General features: G+C 37.3%; 1 protein-coding gene and 1 non-coding gene across 2 annotated transcripts in view; one reads left to right on the forward strand and one right to left on the reverse strand.

Annotated features, from left to right (window-relative positions):
• Positions 1-1,268: 1,268 nt before the first annotated feature.
• Htr7 (5-hydroxytryptamine receptor 7) overlaps positions 1,269-22,608 on the reverse strand; it is a 46,158-nt gene continuing 24,818 nt past the window's right edge. The window contains exon 2 of the mRNA XM_026397389.2: positions 1,269-2,028. Within this exon, the coding sequence (XP_026253174.1) occupies positions 1,269-2,028 (760 nt within the window). The remainder of the gene's footprint in view (positions 2,029-22,608) is intronic.
• On the forward strand, positions 22,453-22,556 carry LOC113188871 (U6 spliceosomal RNA). Its single transcript, XR_003301593.1, has one exon. It is a non-coding gene; the product is annotated as a U6 spliceosomal RNA (small nuclear RNA).

Genomic DNA, 22,608 nt, shown 5'->3' on the forward strand with positions numbered 1-22,608 from the left:
GGCAAACACTAGTGGTAAATTCAGTAGAATCTTATAGGCCTAGACTCTCTGAAGTTGTTCATAGTACCTGTTCTAGCACCTAAAATTATACTTTATTAAAGTGTTACTTTTCATATTGTGAACAACAGAGTGTATATAAAAGAAATAAAAATAAAACCTGAGAAGCTGTGCCCAGCTCGAGAATTAACATAGCTATAAGGTTCAGTTGTTAAATAAAGGCAGTAGAGCACATGGAAAATGTGTACCACTAGGGATTAGACAGTGTGGGATCTTGACTTAGTTGGGACACTGGCTGAGTAGGGGATAACTCACTCTCTAAACCCCAGTTACCTCTTCTGTCAAGTGACAACAAGATGACCGGGAAAATCCCTCTCAGCTGGAGAGTCTCTACTTTCTAGTCTATTCCTTCCTTCCAGGTTCAGTACAAAGGAGCACCTCTTCCTCTCTCCTGCCCATTTTTTCATTCTAAGTTTCTTTTCTCTCAGTTATCAAATATGAAGATACCTCCTGTACTTAAATCTGAGGAAAATTTTCATTCAACTTACTGCTGACTCTACTCTCCTGTCTCCATCCTTCTATGCAACCCAAAACTTGCCAATGCATGGATTGCTTGTGAAATTTGTGATTGCTTGTGATCACAGTCAGCTCTTTGTGGTCCTTTTCCAGATCTTTACATGCTTTTGCAATTTCTCCCTAGAAAGTCACTAAGGCTTCCCAGACAAATTCAACAACTCTATCAATTCTCAACTGCCAAGATGGCAGACAGCACTTCCTGAAAGCTCCCAAGGCTTTTAAGAGGTTGCCCCATCCTTGCATCTTCTGTGGCCCCATTCTGGAAACATCATTTTGCTTCCTTCCTCAAAAGAAGAATTTATCAGTGAAGTATGAGATCATCAAAAAAAATGTTACCAGAGGGAAGAATAATTGCAATTAAAATGATAATGTCACAGCAATTCAGATATGAGGACATAATTTAGATATGATTCATGGAAAAAGAATGGAACATATTGCTTTCCTTGTCATCAATCACCCCCATTGCAATTCATCAGCAAAATCAATCTCCTCTTCCAATCTAACTGAGTACCTATCTTTTTTTGGCTACTGAAATGTTATTGGGTGGAGAACTGGAGTCTACACTATTCTGGATTCAAATCTGATACAGATGGTAGAAAATAAGGTCTCTGTGGATTGGGGAAGACTTCTGTCATATGCTTCAAGAAGTTGTATAAAAGGGAGGGGAATAAAGATAAAAACAGTGATAAGTGACCTTACAGGATGAACTCCGGCTTCTCAGGTCTCTCTGCAAGCCTCAGGGCCTCATGCATACCAGCAGCCGAGAGCTTCCGGTTGATGTTACGGTACTGGCAGCGGAGCAGGCTGCGGTAGGTGGTTCTCAGGTCTCGGTTGAAGAAGGCGTAGATGAAGGGGTTGATGAGGGAATTGGCATAGCCCAGCCACAGACATGTCCTTTCCACCCACAGCGGGATGCAGCTGCAGGAGGTGCCACAGATGAAGGGCCTGGCAGTGGAGAGCACGAAAAAGGGTAGCCAGCACACGGTAAACGCTCCGACGATGATCCCCAGGGTAGTGGCTGCCTTCTGCTCTCTCTTGAAGATGGAGATGTTCTTCCTCTCATGCTTGATCAGTCTGGACAGATTTGCACACTCTTCCACCTCCTTCTGGGCCTTCACCACGCCATTCAGGGAGATGACGCTCTCGGGCTGGGTGCGGGAGAAGCCAGGGAAGCGGTGCTTGGCAGCGCTCTTCTTGGCAGCCTTGTAGATCTGGTAGTACATGAACAGCATGACGGACATGGGGATGTAAAAGGCCACGGCGGTGGAGTAGATGGTGTAGCCGAAATCCTGGCTGATGAGGCAGACCTTGTTGTCGTTCACGTTCTGGGCCCATCCGAAGAGTGGGGGGAGAGTGATGGAGGCAGACAGCAGCCAGACAGACAGAATCATCTTTGCCATGCATTTCCCATTCTGTCTCACAGGGTAGGTGAGAGGGCGGGTGATCCCAAGGTACCTAGGAGGGAAATGGAAAGAGGACAGGTGAATACTGGGATGTCAGTGGTCCACGGAGGAAGTGCTACCAGCCAGACACTAGTGCCATCCTTGCGACATCTCATCTAGGTGGGCATCATTATTCCCATTTTTGCAGAAAGATAAACTGAAAAGTTATGCTTTCACTCAAGTTTCTACAGTTAGAAGTCAGATGGAGAGCCCTCTGGCCCTAAAGTTAGTCCATGCTTTTTTCATACCTTGAAGCTTCTGATAATCCACACAGTCAAACATCTTAAAGGTTAAATAACCTGCCCCTTCCCATGACCCACAGCCACCAAAACCAGCCAGGAGCAAGATATCAAGCTGGATGTGGGATATTGTAACACATTCTCAGAAATCAAAGTCTACCACCCTTGGATAATGATCCCATCGCGGATCACTTCTACTGTCTCAATTCAAGTAGCTTTTAATGCATCTTAACTTCCCCTTTGTAGTGTAGCAAAAGCATTTTGTTCCACCCACAGAGATTGGTGAGATATTTTGGGAATCCAGGTTCGGGAATGGGAAGTAGGAAGTGATCATTTTTTTCCTATCCCAGAAAATTCTTACACAACACCAATGTCTGAGGAACATTCTTTAAAATAAAAACAGTTTGTCTCACTGTGCCAGTTTTGAGGTGGATCACAAGAAAGGGCACAACTCTGAAATATGTTAGGCAAATCTAACACTTTCCCTGTGCTTGGTTCTACATAGAGAATAAATATTTCTTCATTTCTTTTATGAAGGATGTTAATGCAAAAGACACTCAGAAAACAGAGAAAACATGTACAGTAAACTCTTTGGCCAAATGCTTAATATTTTTCAGCTTTTCAAAAAACTTTCCCTCTATATTTAATAGCCTTAGCTTTCATTTTGGGAAAGATGCACCTAAGCACTTGAGAAACAAAGACAGATACATGTTGGTCACTTTGTTTATACTTGTAAAAGATACACTCCTGAAACATGAAAAGTAAGGTATAGACAGTCCCTAATTTGCCAACAGATCATATTCTAAAAGTCAGTCAACTGGCAAATTAGAACTTAAGAATTTTCTGCTAGAAATACACTTGATACTTAAATTATCCCACATAAGTCCAAAATCCTGCTTTTACAAGGAAAATGCGTGTCACTAAAACACTTGCAATGCAAAATTGAAATACAGTAAAAAGAAATAAGCCAATTTGCTCATCCGTCAAGAACATCTCTTAATTACGTCAACAAATATAGACATCCCTAGGTATTCATAGGGATCTGGTTCCAGGACACAATCCCCACTACCACCATGAATTCCTAAATCTCTGGATTTTCAAGGTTCTTATATAAAATAGTATAGTGTTTACACATATCCTACATACATGCTCCCATACACTTTAAATCACGTTAAGATTACTTACAATGCCTAATATGTTACACATACTATGAGCATGGCTGTTGTACTTATTGTTTAGGGAAGAGTAGTAAAAAAAAAAAAAAGTCTTTATATGTTCAGTATAGTCACAACCATAGTAGGCCTAATTATATAGTGTACCATCAGCAGTTGGTTGAATTTGCAAATATAGAACATACAGAGAACTGATTGTATTAATGGAGCTCCTTCTAAATGACTGTTCTAAATGTCAGAGATACAGCAGTAAATAAAAGAGACAAAAATTTTGAAAGCAGGAGAAAGAGTAAAACACGTGGGATGAAGGGAAGGACTGAGTCCATGGTAATGCTGAAAGGGATCTCTGATAGTTTCCAAGAGCTCAGGTGTTCATGGCACTGAGTGTTCATTTCATAAGTTCTTCCCTACCTTTTCCTTTTTAAGCTGACCCATAAGAACTATCCTTAGGTTAGTTTCCTTAGGTCTATCGGATGAAGTTAGGATTATGTTTTGGCTCCCAAATAGAATGGAGAAGAGAAAGAAGGATTTTTTTTTTCCCTGAGAATGCAAGAATAAGAACTACAGAGAAATCAAAAAGAGAAAAGGAATCAGGGAGAGAGAAATAAAAGGAAAATATTAAATTGGGATTGCTTTGTGGAATTGTTTGAGTTTCAAGCTACGGAAACAAAGTTTTTGGAAAACAATTTAAAATATACAAGGTAATCCCCAAAGAAAGATATTGGCACTCTCTGGAGGCCCACAAGTAAGCTGATCCTTGCTGAAGGCTAAATGCAGACATTTCACTAAAACAAAACAAAACAAACAAACAAAAAGAAGAACTCCTTCCCTTGCATTGCTTCAGGAATTTGTGGGTTTCCTGAAGGAAGTCCCTTACAGATCCCTCTTCTTGGATCTAGCCCTTGCTCTCTACCAGTCTCTCTGGAAGTAGGATTTGAGACTCCTTCCTTGTTTTCCAGCTCCCCCATGCAGATTTTCTCAGGACTTGGAATAAAGAATTTAATATAAAAGAAGTAGTCATTTTAAAATCAGTAGTAAAAAAATGGATCTTCATGAATTCTGAAAACTAACCAGCAATTCAGGTAAAAATAATATTGACTTCTTACTTTTCAACTTATAAATATAAACCCCACATGGATGAAGGATTACCAAGTAAAAATTAAATCTTAATACTACTATGAAAAAGTGAATGTATGTCTTCCATCCTGAGATGACAAAGATTATTCTTAACTAGGATAAAAGTGCTTATGTCTAATTATTGACATGGAACCAACAGAAGACTGCATAGAAAATAACATCTAGCCCTCAATTATAAGTAACAGTTATATATAATTTATTAACCTTACATGTAAAATTAGGTCTATGTTTATATCTGTGGGTGTATATATACATTGTGTGTGTGTGTGTGTGTGTGTGTGTGTTCGCGCGCATGCCTACTGAAATGGCCAAAGACTATCCACCAGAGTATCAATAGCAGTTTTACTGGAGTTATAGAGATTTTAGTGGTTTTAGCTTTTTTATATATATATTTTACTATGCTTGAATTTTTTTCAATGAACATATAAAAATTACTATTTTAGTTTTAAGAACAAAATAAAACATTTAAGAAAATTCTGTGATTCTTAAATTACCTAAGCGATTCTGGCAACACAATCTGGTTCATAAAATTCCTAAAAAGCTGATAATTAAATCTTATATTGTTTTATTTAATTAGTCAAAAGTGTTTTATTACATTCACAAATTTGCACAAAAGAAATGGAACTTATTGGCAACTTATTAAAATCTTATAATTAACTATATAAAGTAATATTGGTATTTAGGGAAGTGTTCGTTCAAATTATACATTCATCCTCCCAGCATTGTATTTGATAAATCTTATCTTCAAGAGAGAGAAAGCAAAAAAGAAGAAGAAAAAAAAACCTAGACTTATTGTGAGTATTCATTAATATATAGCTTTAATATGTATCACAATAACTATTTATATCCACTGTTAATTAGAAAGCAGGGTGTTTATAAAGCCTTCAGAATTTAACTTAAAGATGCATACAAATGTTAAAAACCAGTAAATCTCAGACAAAGATACCAAAATATTATATAATTGAGCAATGTATGCAACTCACATTAGGGGTTCCATTGAAGTAGGAGTTCAGAGAAAAAGAAGATTAGGGAGCTATAATCTGCATAGAGAGGGATTGGAAGCAAATTAACTCTGCCGCCTGTCTTCATTCTAACATTTAGAAATCATAGATAATGGTTCTTTGATTAAATTGCTTCTCCTGAGTTTCACTGCTATGGAATAATAATTCAAGGGGTAAAAGAAACTGGGTAGAATTATTCTGAAATACAGTGGCTTTTAGAGTGTTTAGTTTTAAAAAATGTTCACATTTTAGAAAACCTCTTATGGAAGGAAATATACACTAGACTCTCCAGCCCATAGTAGGGATTCCCAAAACTGAAAAATTATCAGAATTATCAGAATCACTGAGAAGCTTTTGAAACATGTAGATTCCCAAACAACCCTTCTCCTTGAGGAAGGTCTGGAAACCAGAAACTTGTATTTAGGATTGACGTCTCTGGGTGTTTATTCCACATACTGCTAAGTAGCCCTCTCCCATTCATTTAGCAGGACTTTATGCTTATCATATGAAAGGCTTTATGTTTATTTTATATATTTCATGTTACAGACCTGATTTCAGCTTTGCCAGAAAAAAAAATCATCATGAATCATGTTTCCATTATCAGCTATTAGTTGTATCTCCTAATACAGGGCTAAATGAAGTGAGCATGATTATTATGTCTCAGTCAAGTTGCAGATTTTATTTATTTATTTTATTTATTCTAATTTGTTACATATGACAGCAGAATGCAATTCAATTCATATTATACACATAGAGCACAATTTTTCATGTCTCTGGTTGACAAAGTAGAGTCACACCATTCATGTTTTCATATATGTTCTTAGGACAATGATGTCCATCTCACTCCACCATCTTTCCTACTCCCATGCCCCCTCCTTTCCACTTCCTCCTCTTTGCCCTATCTAAAGTTCTTCCATTTCTCCCATGCTCCACCACCCATCTCCAATATATGAGAAAACATTTGGCATTTGGTTTCTTGAGATTGGCTCATTTGACTTAGAATTATATTCTCCAACTCCATCAATTTACCTACAAATGCCATGATTTTATTCTCTTTTGATGCTGAGCAATATTACATTGTGTACATATACCACATTTTCTTTATCTATTCATCTAATGAAGGACATCTAGGTTGGTTCCACAATTTAGTTACTGTGAATTGTGCTGCTATAAACATTGATATGTCTGTGTCCCGTAGTATGCTGTCCTTGGGGATGTCCTTTGGGTTCCATTCCCATATTGCTTTCCAGATTGGCTGCACCAATTTGCAGTCCCACAAGCAATGTATAAGTGTGCATTTTTTCCCACATCCTTGCCAACACTTATTGTTGTTTGTCTTCATAATAGCTGCCATTCTGACTGGAGGGAGATGAAATCTTAGAATAGTTTTGATTTGCATTTCTCTAATTGCTAGAAATGTTGAAATTTTTTCATATATTTATTGATTGCTTGTATGTCATCTTCTGAGAAGTATCTGTTCAGTTCCTAGGCCCATTTATTGATTGGGTTATTTGATTTTTTTGGTAGTTAGCTTTTTGAGTTCTTTATGTAGTCTAGAGAGTAGTGCTCTATCTGATGTGTAAAAATTTGTTCCCAAGATGTAAACTCTCTATTCACCTCACAGATTGTTTCTTTTGCTGAGAAGAAACTTTTTATGAATTCCTTGGACATCAGCTTAGATGCTGCTTCCTCCAGAAAGAACCTCCAGCTTCTCATGAGTACCCTACTCTGCATTCTCAAAGCATCTCCTCCTCATCAAATGCACTGTATTCCTGGTACCCACCTATTTGTCTGGATCCTCAGTAATGTAAGGTATATTAGGACAGGAACCATGTTTTCCCTTGCTCAGCCCTGAATCAAAATCCTCGTACAGTGACATAGGCATTAAATACATATCGGTTGGAGAAAGGAAGGAAGGGAACATGCAGACATCACAGAGAGGCAATTAGAAACATCAAAAGTGTTTGATCACTCAGACAAACCTAATTATCAAAATCAAAGAAGTGATAGAGACTTTGAACTCCATCTTCTCAGTAAAAGCCAAGTAAAGTCTCGGAGACTTTAAAATCCTAGATGCGAATTCCTTTGTTGACCTTGCAATGTCCCCCATTTATCAATCTGTGATCCCCGCCCCCACAACCAAGAAGACCCACACACATACACACACAAACATACACACACACATGCATGCCCACATTTCTCCATGTAACACGTGACTCAGTACCTAGTAGACTGGCACTAAATAAATATGGTCTTACTAACTGAACAGCACTCCTGTATTTTCCCCATCAATCCTAAACAGGGCCTGGGGTAACAGCATTTTAGCCAAGAAACAGCACTGGACTTGCACCAATTCACCTCAAGCCTCCATTCTGTGATACATTTTAAATAACGTCATGGTTCATTCTTATTCTTTACTTCATCCTTCAAACTGTGTTGATTTTCTCCCCAAGATTTCCTGCTGCTTCTCAGCCAGCACCCTTAACACTGGATGACAAGAATGCTGTGATCCACAAAGTCTCACAGCCCTCAGGGCCACTTCTCCCACTTGGGAGAGCAGGAAAGCAGTCACTGAGCTGCCTTCTAAGCAACATGGGGATGTTTTCACCCCAGGAGAGTGCTTTCTCACCTAAATTCATGTAACCATAGGGAGGTGGCCTTTCAGCAAGGTACTTTCACACCACCTGGCTTCCATCTTAAATATTGCTCCTTCCAGGCATTTCTGGGAAGGGAACTTCCTCAGCACATATGCCCAGGTTTCTCTCTGACCTGAACCAATCTATGTTTTCATTAAATACACATAATTTAGAAGATCAGGCTGGTTAACACCTGATCTATACTCAGCATGACAAACCCTGCACATCCCAACAAGCAGGATAACCACAGGGGGGCTTTCATACTCTAGGAATGCCAAGTGGCCAAGGGCAGGCCTCAGCCAAGGATGAGAGTTCATTCACCTGGGTGGCAGGAAAATGCTGTGGTACTTGCCTGCTGCTACACGTCTGTTTACGTTTCTCTATGCAGGTCAGTGTTTTGTTTTGTTTTGTTTTTTTTAACTGAGCATATTCTCTTGCAAATTTGAAGCTAATGAGGAACCCAGATGTGATGCCTTAGCTAACGTTTCCATGTTCATTTTTTTTTTCTTCCTGATATCTATACACCTAAGGTAGTAACGGGCTATGAAATGCATCAACAGATGGAAAAGTGATGAGATCTAGCAAGAGTGAGAAAACCTGAGTTTAACTTCCCTTATTCTTGGTTATTACCTGAACTCTTATTTTTAAACTACAAAGCCTTGAAATTCATGAATAATACAGGAAATCTGTAAAATGCCACTTTTCTGGAATAAGCAGGACATGAAGATGCAAATCGCAATTCCACACACAGCTGTACTCGGTGTGACAAATTAAGCTTTTCTTATTCCTAGTCTTGACATTTGCCTTCAAGATATTTGATCAATGTAGAAAGAAAGTACCCAGGAGAAGCGGACAGAGAAGTGGAGGCAGCCCCAGAGAGGCCAGCCACCCCATAAGAGGTCCAGAAGAATACATGGAAAAACAAGCCTCTGCAATTACTGTATTTTCTCAGGAAGACCCTCTTATGCAAAGGGCATTTTTCAAGGACAAAGAGACCTCTTTTAGAATGACCAGGACAGAAATCTAGAGGAAGCTAAGAAAACCTAAGAGCTTCTGAGCCCCTGTTAGACCCAGACTTCCACATCTCACACACTCAGCCAGATTCACAGAGCCACCTTCTCACCCTCCTTTGTTCACTCAATATATCTACTGCCAAGGAGTGCCTGCTTCAGGCCAGGCACCTTTGAGATCCACTAGTAAACAATACTAACAAAGCTCCCTGGGCAAGCATGCTCCAGCTGGGGGCAGGAGGTGAACACCGTCACATACCAGCTGCAGTGGTAAGCTGCTTCACATATTTAACTCTTGAGTTCTTGAGGGAGGTACTATCATCATTCTCATCATACAGATGAAGAAACTGAGGCTCAGAGAAGTCAAGTCACTCAGCTCCTAAACTAATCCGGGGAGGAGTCAGGATGTGAACCCAGGTGGATTGCCTCTGTCTCATGGCCTTTTCTAGTTGTTCCCTTGTTATTTGGGTACAACAATAAGAGTATAACCTCCCAAGGGCAGGATCTGCACCCTAGCTATATTTTTCACCCACTTCCCACAACCACTAGAGGGTCTGGTTCATGAGTGCTCAGTAAATATTTATTGAATACCAGATTCATCCTTATTGCTAAAATTACCCTTACTCTGGGCTGAAGCTGCAATAGCAAGTATTAGCACCATCTAGTGGAGAGAGGCCTGGCACAAAGAAGACAACCATTAGAAGGAGTAGTTGATGGCATTGCCAAGGGGTACCAGAGGTGACAGCAATTATCTGGATAATTCAGGTCAACGTGTGCATGTAGGTGCTTTGCCATCATCCTTCAGACCCCTGACAGTTGGTTGCAGAACCCCTTGAGGTTTACCAGAAGCTTGTTTCTTAATATATATATAATAACTAATATTTCAAAACCAGAATAAATTAAGCATCCATATATTTTTAAGAATTTTTTTCCACTTTTGTATTTTTTTTATTTTTATGTGGTGCTGAGGATCGAACTCAGTGCCTCACACAAGCTAGGTAAGTGCTCTACCACTGAGCTACAGCCCCAGCTCGAGCATTCATATTTTTAAAGCATCAAGAAAACAAAACATTTTAAACAGAGCTCTTGTGGGACATCCATGATTATGAACCCAATACAATATAGAGGAGACTTTAAATTCTTAGAAAAGACCTCCACACTTGTGTCTACAAAAAATTGCACTGAACTTATAAAACAAATAAAGCCAGTCATTTGGAGGCCAAAAATTAGCTTGGATCTAGACCTAAAACTTTAAAAAATATTGTTTCTGATCTCTATTTCTACAGGAACTCAATCTGCATACTTGTACTAAGAATTAGCCAACTAATGCTGATGCAGTACTATAAAATTAAATGAAGCCTCCACCTATACTTTGTTTAAAGTAAGACAAAATAATCAATTGTAACTCTTTTCTTAAGGCCTCTTATTAAAAATAATAGGAAAATTTAACAAGCATTTTATTTCAATTTGTCATTTTCAATTGCTTTTTCCCTTGAACATTAAAGCAAAGATAGAGAAGAGGTATATGAAAAATGCAGAGAAACAGAAACAGGGCAAAGAGGCAAGAATCTGCACTTGTAGTCCCCATTTCACAACCTGGCAAACTCCTATTCACCCTTCAACACCTTGCTCAAGAATCACCTCCATGGTGAAGTTCTTCCTGTCTGCACTCCACCCCCAGCTATTTACCCCCATTATTGAGATCCTATAGCACTTGATACATAGTACCATGATACAATAGAGCATTATTTTATAATGGTGCACTGACTCATCCTTCTTCCCCAGAGACTGTAAGTCCTTTCTTGAGTTTCTCAGCACATCTGCCAGCTAAATGACTGCTGAGACCAGAAGTAAATAACAATCATTTGCAACAAATATTATTTCCTTTTTTCTACACTATGCTCTGTATTGTTATACAAGAAAAAGCTCTCGAAAGTAGAAAAAAGACCCCGCAATTCTCAAGACTTTGACTCTTCCTTTTGTGATTTTTTCCCCCTATATGGTCTTCAAGACTAGTCTTTCCAAGCCACAAAATCAGCAATCATTGAAATGTAAACTAGAAAAATAAAATAAATAACCAACAGCTTTTATTTTAAATGCTATTTTCTTCTCTTCTGTCCATGATAAAAGTGTGTCAGGAGGGAGGCACCTCATGCATCAGTGCATCTGTCTGAATTGAAAAGAATGTGAAAGGCTTGCTGGGAACATCAGATGCCCTTCATCAGTCCAAATGCCCAGACACGATCTGTTTCTTTAAATGCTGCTGGCAAACATTCTGTTCAAGGTTAAGAGACAATTAAGAATCACGGTATTTCCATGGAAATGATAAACGAAACAGAAAGATCAGCCTGGCATGATTACATAAAATCAGCTACAATTAAACAAAAATAAATCACTAGAGGAAGCACTGTACTTGCTAAATGCATTTTGTTGGTGTAGTGCCCTGGTTAGACATTTGGACTTAAGGAGATCAAAGAGCCAGAACTCAAATCCACACTCTGCAAGGTATACACATGCTGTGCAACCTTGAACACACTGCATGATCTCTTAATGTCTCAACTATCTTATCTTTAAAATGGGAATAATAATAGTACAATGCTGGGTTTGCAATGAGCACTTAATATGTTGTGTCTGGCAGACGGGAGACATACAGTAAAGATTGTTATTATTCTTTCTCTTTTCTGATTTACTTATTTATTATTTAAAGGAAATATATATTTAGTATACACATATTTGATAATGTTCTAGAGACTTTCACACACATCACTGCAGTTCCAGTCTGTAAAAAATGGAAGGGTCAGACTCAAAAATCTGCCCTATGCCAATATCCTTTGCTTCTAGTCACGGGGTATTTGAACAGCTCCCAGTCTTTTGCTAAACACTGGATTCAAATTTCATTGTTAAAACATACTAATTCTTTCTAAAAGTCTGATAAAAGCATCACCCTTATGTTCCCTTATCAACTTGTAACTCGAGGGATACCCCAAAATGCTTTCATCTGTGCTGCCTGGTAACTCTGCTTTTTTCTGGGCCCCTCAAGATAAGGCTTCCATGGAGACATATTTGAACTTCTTAGAATGTGACACTCATTAAGAAAATTACTTGTCTTCCTAATCATTTCCTACATACATCTATTCCCATAAAAACGTAAAACAAGCAAATATAATCCTATGACATTTGTGTGTTCCACTCTAATAAATGACAAGATATTTTCATAAGGTATTTTCTGTAACAAATTAAACTGGCTGAGTAATCCATTAATTGACTCTTAAACTGAACACTTAACAATTAATACTGCATGCACTTGTTTCTTGCTGTGATTTTAATTTTAAACAAGCATTTCCTACTCTTTTGAGCTACTGCATCAGTTAAATTAAAAAACAAGCTATTTAAAATGCTGCAATTTGCAATAACTCATTTGTGTGCATGCAGATTTTTTTTGATACCACGCAAAAAGAGAGGTCTGAAGGGAGAGAGAGAGAGAGAGAGAGAGAGAGAGAGAGAGAGAGTGTGTGTGTAAGGGAAGAAGAAAATTAAATTGGATACTTAGACTAATGGGGCTGCAACTGCCTTCCATAAACACAAATTGCACTAGAAGTTTATTAAATCAGCTTCATTGCTCTTTTGGATAATTATAAGAATCAAATGTCACAAATTTTACCTAATAAATTTAGACTAATAAAATTCCCCTTAATCTCTTCTATACATTTTAATTTTTTCTATATCATATTTCATTTAAAAGTGATATGCAAAAAGCTTTGCTCTAAGCTCCTCTCTTTCGTGAGCACTTACCATGGGCCAGTAACTGTTATGATTCCTAGGTGGGACACAAAGAAAACTTAAGATCACCAAGTGCCTGTCCACAAGAAGATTTAAGCTTAAAGCAGACAGTACAATGCATATTTAGAGTAAGATAATATATGGGAAGTACCATCAAAGCATGTGTATATGCACACACACACATTACGTATTATGTAGTAAATAGAATATAATACGTAACTAAAGAAGTGAAGAGAAGATAGATTGTAGGGTGGTTAATTTTAACTGGAGGGAGCTGCCAGCGAGGGGAACTAGCACAGCAGTCGCGCTGGCGCAGGCAAGGACCAGGCCTCGGCGGCCACCGGAAATAATCCAGACTGGAGGAGGAAGCCCGGCCCCGCCCCATGTGCTAGTCCTGAGAAAGCCCATCAACCCTTAAAACCCATCAAAGGGGGTGTGGCAACCAACACGGTTCTGCGGCTGATCCAGGTACCCGGTTTCCAACTCCCCCACCCTTAGCTGCCATAACTCAAAATGTTTCCCACAAGTTTTGGGGGGTTGTAGCTATCAACACAAAACAACAACTGTACAGGCACCTGGTTTCCACCTCAGAGACTAGAGTAGGGAAGATAAGGGTGGAAGCTCATTTCCTTTCACACTGGCTACACCCACCACCCTGAACACAGAGGCTCAAGCTAGGAATAGACAATGCCACCTACTGGAAGCAAGGAAAACAGTGTTCTAAGAGACTTTTTTTCTCTTTCTTTCTCTCTTTTCTTCTCTCTCTTCCACAACTTCAACATATGTGAAACCAAGAACTGTGCATGAACAACTGAATTACCAAAATAATATAATATAGAGGAATTGCATATAACCCACCTTCCCCCCATTTTTTCTTTATTTCTATCTTACTTTCCTTTTCCTTCTCTCTTATTTCTCTTTTCTTCCTTGTTATTTTTTTCTTTTTTTCATTCGTATTCCCTCTATCCCACTTTCAATCTCCTAACTTTTGCTATCTATACATAGGGTACCTATCTAAATACAGATAGGAGGTTGAGTCTATACATTCTTCCATAAATTAACCGTCTATTGGTTAGAGTTCTCCAAAGGTGCTAAGTTAGTTTAACCTCATACCCTCACTCCTTTCCCTCTAAGTATAACATCCTTCATCTGAAATTAAGTTTTCTATATGCCACCAGATATGGTGTGCCTTTTATGAAACTAATGACTATATTCTTAAGTAATAATTAAAACCAATATCTATAGACTTAGAATCTAACTATAAATGTATTAATAATGAAAACTTGTGCTTAGATGATGTACTGTTGATATTGGGAACTGTTAACATTGTCTTTCTCTGCAAAAGAGGGATTTTGGAGCTATACAAGAACAATACAAATATATAAGTGGAAAAACATTAACACAACAGTTTCACAAAACTAGAAAGAATCATGAGCAGTATGAAAAGACAAGGAAAGAAAGGACCACAAACAATACAGGTCAATTTAACATTAGATGAGGTAACATCTACAGCTGATGGAATGTCAGACAAAGAGTTCAGGATATACATGCTTCAGATGATCTGGAATCTCAAGGAAGACATTATACAGCAAACTCAGGCAATGAAAGATCACTTTGACAATGAATTACATAAACAAATCCAAGAAGCAAAAGATCAACTCTACAGGGAGATAGAGGATATAAAAAACAAACAAACAGAAATCCTCGAAATGCAGGAAACAATAAACCAAATTGAAAACTCAAATGAGAGTATTACCAACAGAGTAGAACACTTAGAAGATAGAACTTCAGACAACGAAGACAAAGCTTTTCAACTTGAAAAAAACATAGACAGCTCTGCAAGAATGTTAAGAGATCATGAGCAGAACATCCAAGAATTACAGAATAACATAAAGAAACCAAACCTAAGAGTTATTGGGATACAAGAGGGTATAGAGGTCCAAAACAAGGGAATGAGCAATCTATTCAATGAAATAATACTAGAAAACTTCCCAGACTTAATAAATGAAAAAGAAATCCAAATACTAGAAGCCTACAGGACACCAAATGTACAAAATCATAAGAGATCCACACCAAGACACATAATAATGAATGCCCAACATACAGAATAAGGAGAGAATCTTAAAAGCCACAAGAGAGAGGAAGCAGATTACATTTAGGGGTAAACCAATCAGGATAATAGCTGATCTTTCAACACAGACTCTGAAAGCTAGAAGATCCTGGAACAACATATTTCAAATGCTGAAAGAAAAAGGGTTCAAACCAAAAATCCTGTATCCAGCGAAATTAAACTTCAGGATTGAAGATGAAATAAAAATCTTCCACAATAAACAAAAGTTAAAAGAATTTGCAGCTAGAAAACCAGCTCTTCAAAACATCCTTGGCAAAACATTACAGGAAGAGGAAATGAAAAAAAAAAAAAAAACAATGAAAACCAACAGCGGGAGGTAGTACAGTAAAGAAAAAACTAATCGAGAGGAAAAAAAATCATGTTAAGTAACATACATAATCAAATATGGCTGGAAATACAAACCATATCTCAATAGTAACCCTAAATGTTAATTGCTTAAATGCACCAATCAAAAGACATAGGCTAGTAGAATGGATTTAAAAAAAAGATGCAACAATATGCTGCCTACAGGAGACTCATCTGATAGAAAAAGATATACACAGACTGAAGGTGAAAGATTGGAAAAAATCATATCACTCATGTGGACCCCGGAAGCAAGCAGGGGTGTCCATACTTGTATCAAATAAAATAGACTTCAAGCCAAAGTTAATCAAAAGGGATAAACAAGGACACTACATACTGCTCAAGGGAACCATACACCAACAAGACTTGACGATCATTAATATATATGCCCCAAACAATGCTGCAGCTACGTTCTTCAAACACACTCTTCTCAAGTTCAAGAGTCAAATAGACCACAACACAATAATCATGGGAGATTTTAACACACCTCTCTCACCACTGGACAGATCTTCCAAACAAAAGTTGAATAAAGAAACCATAGAGCTCAATAATACAATTAATAATTTAGACTTAATTAATATATACAGAATACACCACCAAACATCAAGCACATACACTTTCTTCTCAGCAGCACATGGATCCTTCTCAAAAATAGACCATATATTATGTCAAAGGGCAAATTTTAGCAATTACAAAGGAGCAGAGATATTACCATGCATTTTATCTGATCATAATGGAATGAAATTGGAAATCAATAATAAATTGAGAAAGGAAAAATCCTACATCACATGGAGATTAAACAATATGCTACTGAATGAACAAAGGGTTACAGAAAACATCAAAGAGGAAATTTAAAAATTCTTAGAGGTAAATGAAAACTAAGACACAACATATCGAAATCTCTGGGACACTATAAAAGCAGTACTTAGAGGAAAATTCATTTCATGGAGTTCATTCTTTAAAAGAAGGAAAAGCCAACAAATAAATGACCTCACACTACACCTCAAAGCCTTAGAAAAAGAAGAACAAATCAGCAGCAAATACAGTAGAAGGCAAGAAATAATTAAAATTAGAGCTGAAATCAATGAAATCGAAACAAAAGAAACAATTGAAAAAATTGACAAAACTAAAAGTTGGTTCTTTGACAAAATAAATAAGATTGATAGACCACTAGCCACGCTAACAAAGAGAAGAAGAGAGAAAACCCAAATTACTAGCTTACGGGATGAAAAAGGCAACATCACAACAGACAATTCAGAAATACAGAAGATAATTAGAAATTATTTTGAAACCCTGTACTCTAATAAAATAGAAGATAGTGAAGGCATCGATAAATTCCTTAAGACATATGAACTACCCAGATTGAGTCAGGATGATATAAACAACCTAAACAGACCAATATCAAGTGAGGAAATAGAAGAAGCCTTCAAAAGACTACCAACCAAGAAAAGCCCAGGACCAGATGGATATACAGCAGAGTTTTACAAGAACTTTAAAGAAGAACTAATACCAATACTCTACAATCTATTTCAGGAGATAGAAAAAGAGGGAGGACTTCCAAATTCATTCTATGAGGCCAATATCACCCTGATTCCCAAACCAGATAGACACCTCAAAGAAAGAAAACTACAGACCAATATCCCTAATGAATTTAAATGTAAAAATCCTCAATAGAATTCTGGCAAATTGGATACAAAAACATATCAAAAAGATTGTGCACCATGATCAAGTAGGATTCATCCCTGGGATGCAAGGCTGGTCCAATATACGGAAATCAATAAACGTTATTCACCACATCAATAGACTTAAAGAAAAGAACCATATGATGATCTCGATAGACACAGAAAAAGCATTCAATAAAGTACAGCATCCCTTTATGTTCAAAACACTAGAAAAACAAGGGATAACAGGAACTTACCTCAACATTGTAAAAGCTATATATGCTAAGCCTCAGGCTAGCATCATTCTGAATGGAGAAAAACTGAAGGCATTCCCTCTAAAATCTGGAACAAGACAGGGATGCCCTCTCTCACCACTTCTATTCAATATAGTTCTCCAAATACTGGCCAGGGCAATTAGACAGAAAAAAGAAATTAAAGGCATTATGTTAGGAAAAGAAGAACTTAAATTATCACTATTTGAGGATGATATGATACTATACCTAGAAGACACAAAAGGGTCTACAAAGAAACTACTAGAACTAATAAATGAATTCAGCAAAGTGGCAGGATATAAAATCAACACGCATAAATCAAAGGCATTCCTGTATATCAGTGACAAATCTTCTGAACTGGAAATGAGGAAAACCACCCCATTCAAATATCCTCAAAAAAATAAAATAAAATACTTGGGAAACAACCTAACAAAAGAGGTGAAAGATTTATACAATGAAAACTACAGAACTCTAAAGAGAGAAATAGAAGAAGATCTTAGAAGATGGAATAATATACCCTGTTCATGGATAGGCAGAACTAACATCATCAAAATGGCGATATTACCAAAAGTTCTCTATAGGTTCAATGCAATGCCAATCAAAATCCCAAAGGCATTTCTTGTAGAAATAGATAAAGCAATCATGAAATTCATATGGACAAATAAAAGACCCAGAATAGCAAAAGCTATTCTAAGCAGGAAGTGTGAATCAGGAGGTATAGCGATACCAGATTTCAAACTGTACTACAGAGCAATACTAACAAAAACAGCATGGTACTGGTACCAAAACAGGTGGGTGGACCAATGATACAGAATAGAGGACACAGAAACCAATCCACAAAATTACAACTATCTTATATTTGATAAAGGGGCTAAAAGCATGCAATGGAGGAAGGATAGCATCTTCAACAAATGGTGCTGGGAAAACTGGAAATCCATATGCAACAAAATGAAACTGAATCCCTTTCTCTCACCATGCACAAAAGTTAACTCAAAATGGATCAAGGAGCTTGATATCAAATCAGAGACTGCGTCTGATAGAAGAAAAAGTTGGCTCTGATCTACATATTGTGGGGTCAGGCTCCAAATTCCTTAATAGGACACCCATAGCACATATTAATAACAAGAATATAGTTAAAAACAAGAATCAACAAATGGGACTTACTCAAACTAAAAAGTTTTTTCTCAGCAAGAGAAACAATAAGAGAGGCAAATAGGGAGCCTAAATCCTGGGAACAAATCTTACTCCTCACACTTCAGATAGAGCCCTATTATCCAGATTATACAAAGAACTCAAAAAATTAAACAATAAGAAAACAAATAACCCAATCAACAAATGGGCCAAGGACCTGAACAGACACTTCTCAGAGGAGGATATACAATCAATCAATAAGTACATGAAAAAATGCTCACCATCTCTAGCAGTCAGAGAAATGCAAATCAAAACCACCCTAAGATACCATCTTACTCCAGTAAGATTGGCAGCCATTATGAAGTCAAACAACAACAAGTGCTGGCAAGGATGTGGGGAAAATGGTACTCTTGTACATTGCTGGTGGGACTGCAAATTGGTGCGGCCAATTTGGAAAGCAGTTTGGAGATTCCTGGGAAAGCTGGGAATGGAACCACCATTTGACCCAGCTATTGCCCTTCTCAGACTATTCCCTGAAGACCTTAAAAGAGCGTACTATAGGGATACTGCTACATCTATGTTCACAGCAGCACAATTCACAATAGCTAGACTGTGGAACCAACTTAGATGCCCTTCAATATGTGAATGGGTTAAAAAAAATGTGGCATTTATACACAATGGAGTATTACTAAGCACTAAAAAATGACAAAATCATAGAATTTGCAGGGAAATGGATGGCATTAGAGCAGATTATGCTAAGTGAAGCTAGCCAATCCCTAAAAAACAAATGCTAAATGTCTTCTTTGATATAAGGAGAGCAACTAAAAACAGAGCAGGGAGGAAGAGCATGAGAAAAAGATTAACATTAAACAGGGATGAGAGGTGGGAGGGAAAGGGAGAGAGAAGGGAAATTGCATGGAAATGGAAGGAGACCCTCATTGTTATACAAAATTACATATAAGAGGATGTGAGGGGAAAGGGAAAAAAAAACAAGGGAGAGAAATGAATTACAGTAGATGGGGTAGAGAGAGAAGATGGGAGGGGAGGGGAGGGGAGGGGAGGACAGATAGTAGAGGATAGGAAAGGCAGCAGAATACAACAGACACTAGTATGGCAGTATGTAAAAACATGGATGTGTAACCGATGTGATTCTGCAATCTGTATACAGGGTTAAAATGGGAGTTCATAACCCACTTGAATCAAATGTATGAAATATGATATGTCAAGAGCTTTGAATGTTTTGAACAACCAGTAAAAAAATAAATAAATATATATATGAAAAAAAATTCAACTGGGAAGTTAGAGGAAGATTACATAGATAACTTTTAAGTTAACTTAATATTTAAATTGTACATTGAACGCTGAATAGAATTCACCAAGATGATTCAGTAGAAACTACTAAGGAAACATTCAGAAGTAAATAATTGAGAAAATGCTCAAGAGAGATGAGTAATTCAGATGTATGTAAACATTTTTGTTCATGGAGAGATCATAATAGTAAACTCTTACCATTTTTCATTGCCTCCCTCAACCCTCTGAAATGTAAGTTAGACCATCTCATGCCAGAAGTTGGTCACTCTTGACACACTTGCTAGTTCTACAACCCTCACAGTTCCTCTTTGTGGTCAACCCTCATTGTGGTCAGTCCTGCCTTATACAACAGCTCCCTGGTGGCCACTTCACTATGTGACAGCTTAGATACAGCCTGCTTGACTGATTCCACTGCCATTCACACCTCACATCAACTGCATAGAAACACCATGAAGACCAAGCCTTAGTCTCAGCAGGACCTCCCAGAACTTGTGCTTGCTTGCTTTAAACCTACCAGATAAAACTCCTGATTGGAAACTTGTTTGGGTAATACTCTAAATACAATAAAGGCATTGGCCCACAGGTCCCTTTCTCCCTCTCTTTCTACCTATACTCCATGATCTCCATGTGTGTGGGCTACAGGCATACTAAGTATCCACCAGGATCTGCAAGTAATAAAATCTTCCATCTGAAAGATCTTTCCTAATCATTGCAGGGATGTTCTACATCTTATAGACCCTAAACTAAAACAACTAGGAAAGATATTGCTAGCCTAGATTAAAATACATAATAGCCCCCAAAATTGTATCAGAATTCTACTATGTCTAATGTCCCCAAAGAGAAGAAATTTTTCCAGTTAACTCTGCTAATGTTCCCTCTCAGTTATTTCATTTACTCAAGATACAATTATAGGGGCTGGGGTTGTGGCTCAGAGGTAGAATGTGCTTGCTTTGCACATGTGAGGCATTGGGTTCAATCCTCAGCAACACATAAAAATAAATAAACAAAATAAAAGCACTATGTCTACTACAACTAAAAAAATATTTTAAAAATTTTTAAAACAATACAATTATAATTTCTACTAAGTTGAAGTTCAATAATCCTCTCTTGAACTTTCTTAGCAATTTCTCACCAACATGAGAATCATTCCATTATTTGATGAGAATTTTGACTCCTCAGATCTGAAATACAGGTCATAGTTGTTTCTTATAGTTCTTTAGTGTTTACTTAGGAAATCTCCAAATCTGGTTTGAATACAAAAAGGCATATGAAATTAAAGAGCTTGAAAAAGAGAAGAAATAATATGTCACAGAGCTTAAACTCCTCATTTTCAGAAGCATCTAACTCTCAGAAATATTGGGTAACTCTCTTAAAAGGATGAAACAAATCAGAATATAAAATTCTTTCATAAAAACCCTAGATTTTGTTTGAAGTGGTCAAAGTACTTCATGTATACACTCAGTGACTGGAACATAATCTTGATTCCATTATTCAGATTTTCAAAATTGTTGGTTTGCAGCATAAGGCAGAGTGCTGTGGGGATTAGAAATAAGATACCAAGTCCCTAATTCTAAAGACTTCAGGCTCTAATTAGGCAGATAAAAGATAAATTATGAATAGAGATTTTTGTTTGTATGTTCATTTGTGGGGATTTTGTTGTCTGTTTTTTGGCTGCAGTTACACAAGAGGGAATTAATCATAATTCTTAATATTTAACACATTATGAACATTGGTCCATGAATGATTCTTTTTATTATCTATTATTTATTTCATCTATGTTTTAAAAAATAATAAAATAAAGGGCTATGGTTATACCTCAGTGCTACAGTGATTGCCTAGCATGTGGGAATACTTGGGTTTAATCCCCAGTCCTGCAAAAAAAATATAGTAAAAATAATAATAAGGACACCATAAATGTACCATCTATCTCAAGAACTAGAATCTAAATAATCATTGCCTTCTTTGCCCCTTCCTTCCCTCACACAGGAAAAGAGCCCACTTTCTGATGACACAATGGAACTGGTCATATTTGAGCCAAGGATGACCAGTAGGATGCAGATAGATAGAAAAGAATACCCATATGTGAATAGAAGCTAGAGGAAATTCTAACATAAAATATTATAAGGAATTTATGAAAGAGGAGTAGGAAGCAGAAATGAATTCAACTGAAGTGCTAATCTGTGTAAGGGCTTCATGGAAGACAATGGAAGATACATCCATTGGTCAAGAATGCTAAGTGCCACTAAAAGTGCCCTAAATTTATCCTGAAGACAAAAGGGAGACAATGGAGAACATTAAGTAAGGAAATAACTGATCAAAGTTGTATTTTGAGAAAAACCAACAGGATGGAAACAGGTTAGATTTAAAGAAGAGAAATCAAAATCAAAACATTCAGTTCAGAGTTATATAAAAAAATGTCACTGGAAATGACATCTGCCTAACATTCTAGTAGTAGCCACTTCCAGATTCTCACAAAAGTGAAAACCAAAGACAGAAAAGTCATAAAAATCACTTACATGATTTTTAAGTGTTAACAAATAGCCTCAAATTTACCTTTTTAAAAGTTCAACAAGACACAGCTTAAAATAAAAACAAGTATAAGAATCATAAAATGGTGCTCGCTTTGGCAGCACATAAACTAAAATTGGAATGATACGGAGATTAGCATGGACCCTGCACAAGAATGACACGCAAATTCATGGAGCATTCCATACATTTCTTAGGACCATGCCTTTTGGGCATAGATTTTGTATCTGAGAATAGACTCTCT

The sequence above is a fragment of the Urocitellus parryii genome, chromosome 5 (assembly GCF_045843805.1).
Source record: "Urocitellus parryii isolate mUroPar1 chromosome 5, mUroPar1.hap1, whole genome shotgun sequence".
Taxonomy (NCBI): domain Eukaryota; kingdom Metazoa; phylum Chordata; class Mammalia; order Rodentia; family Sciuridae; genus Urocitellus; species Urocitellus parryii.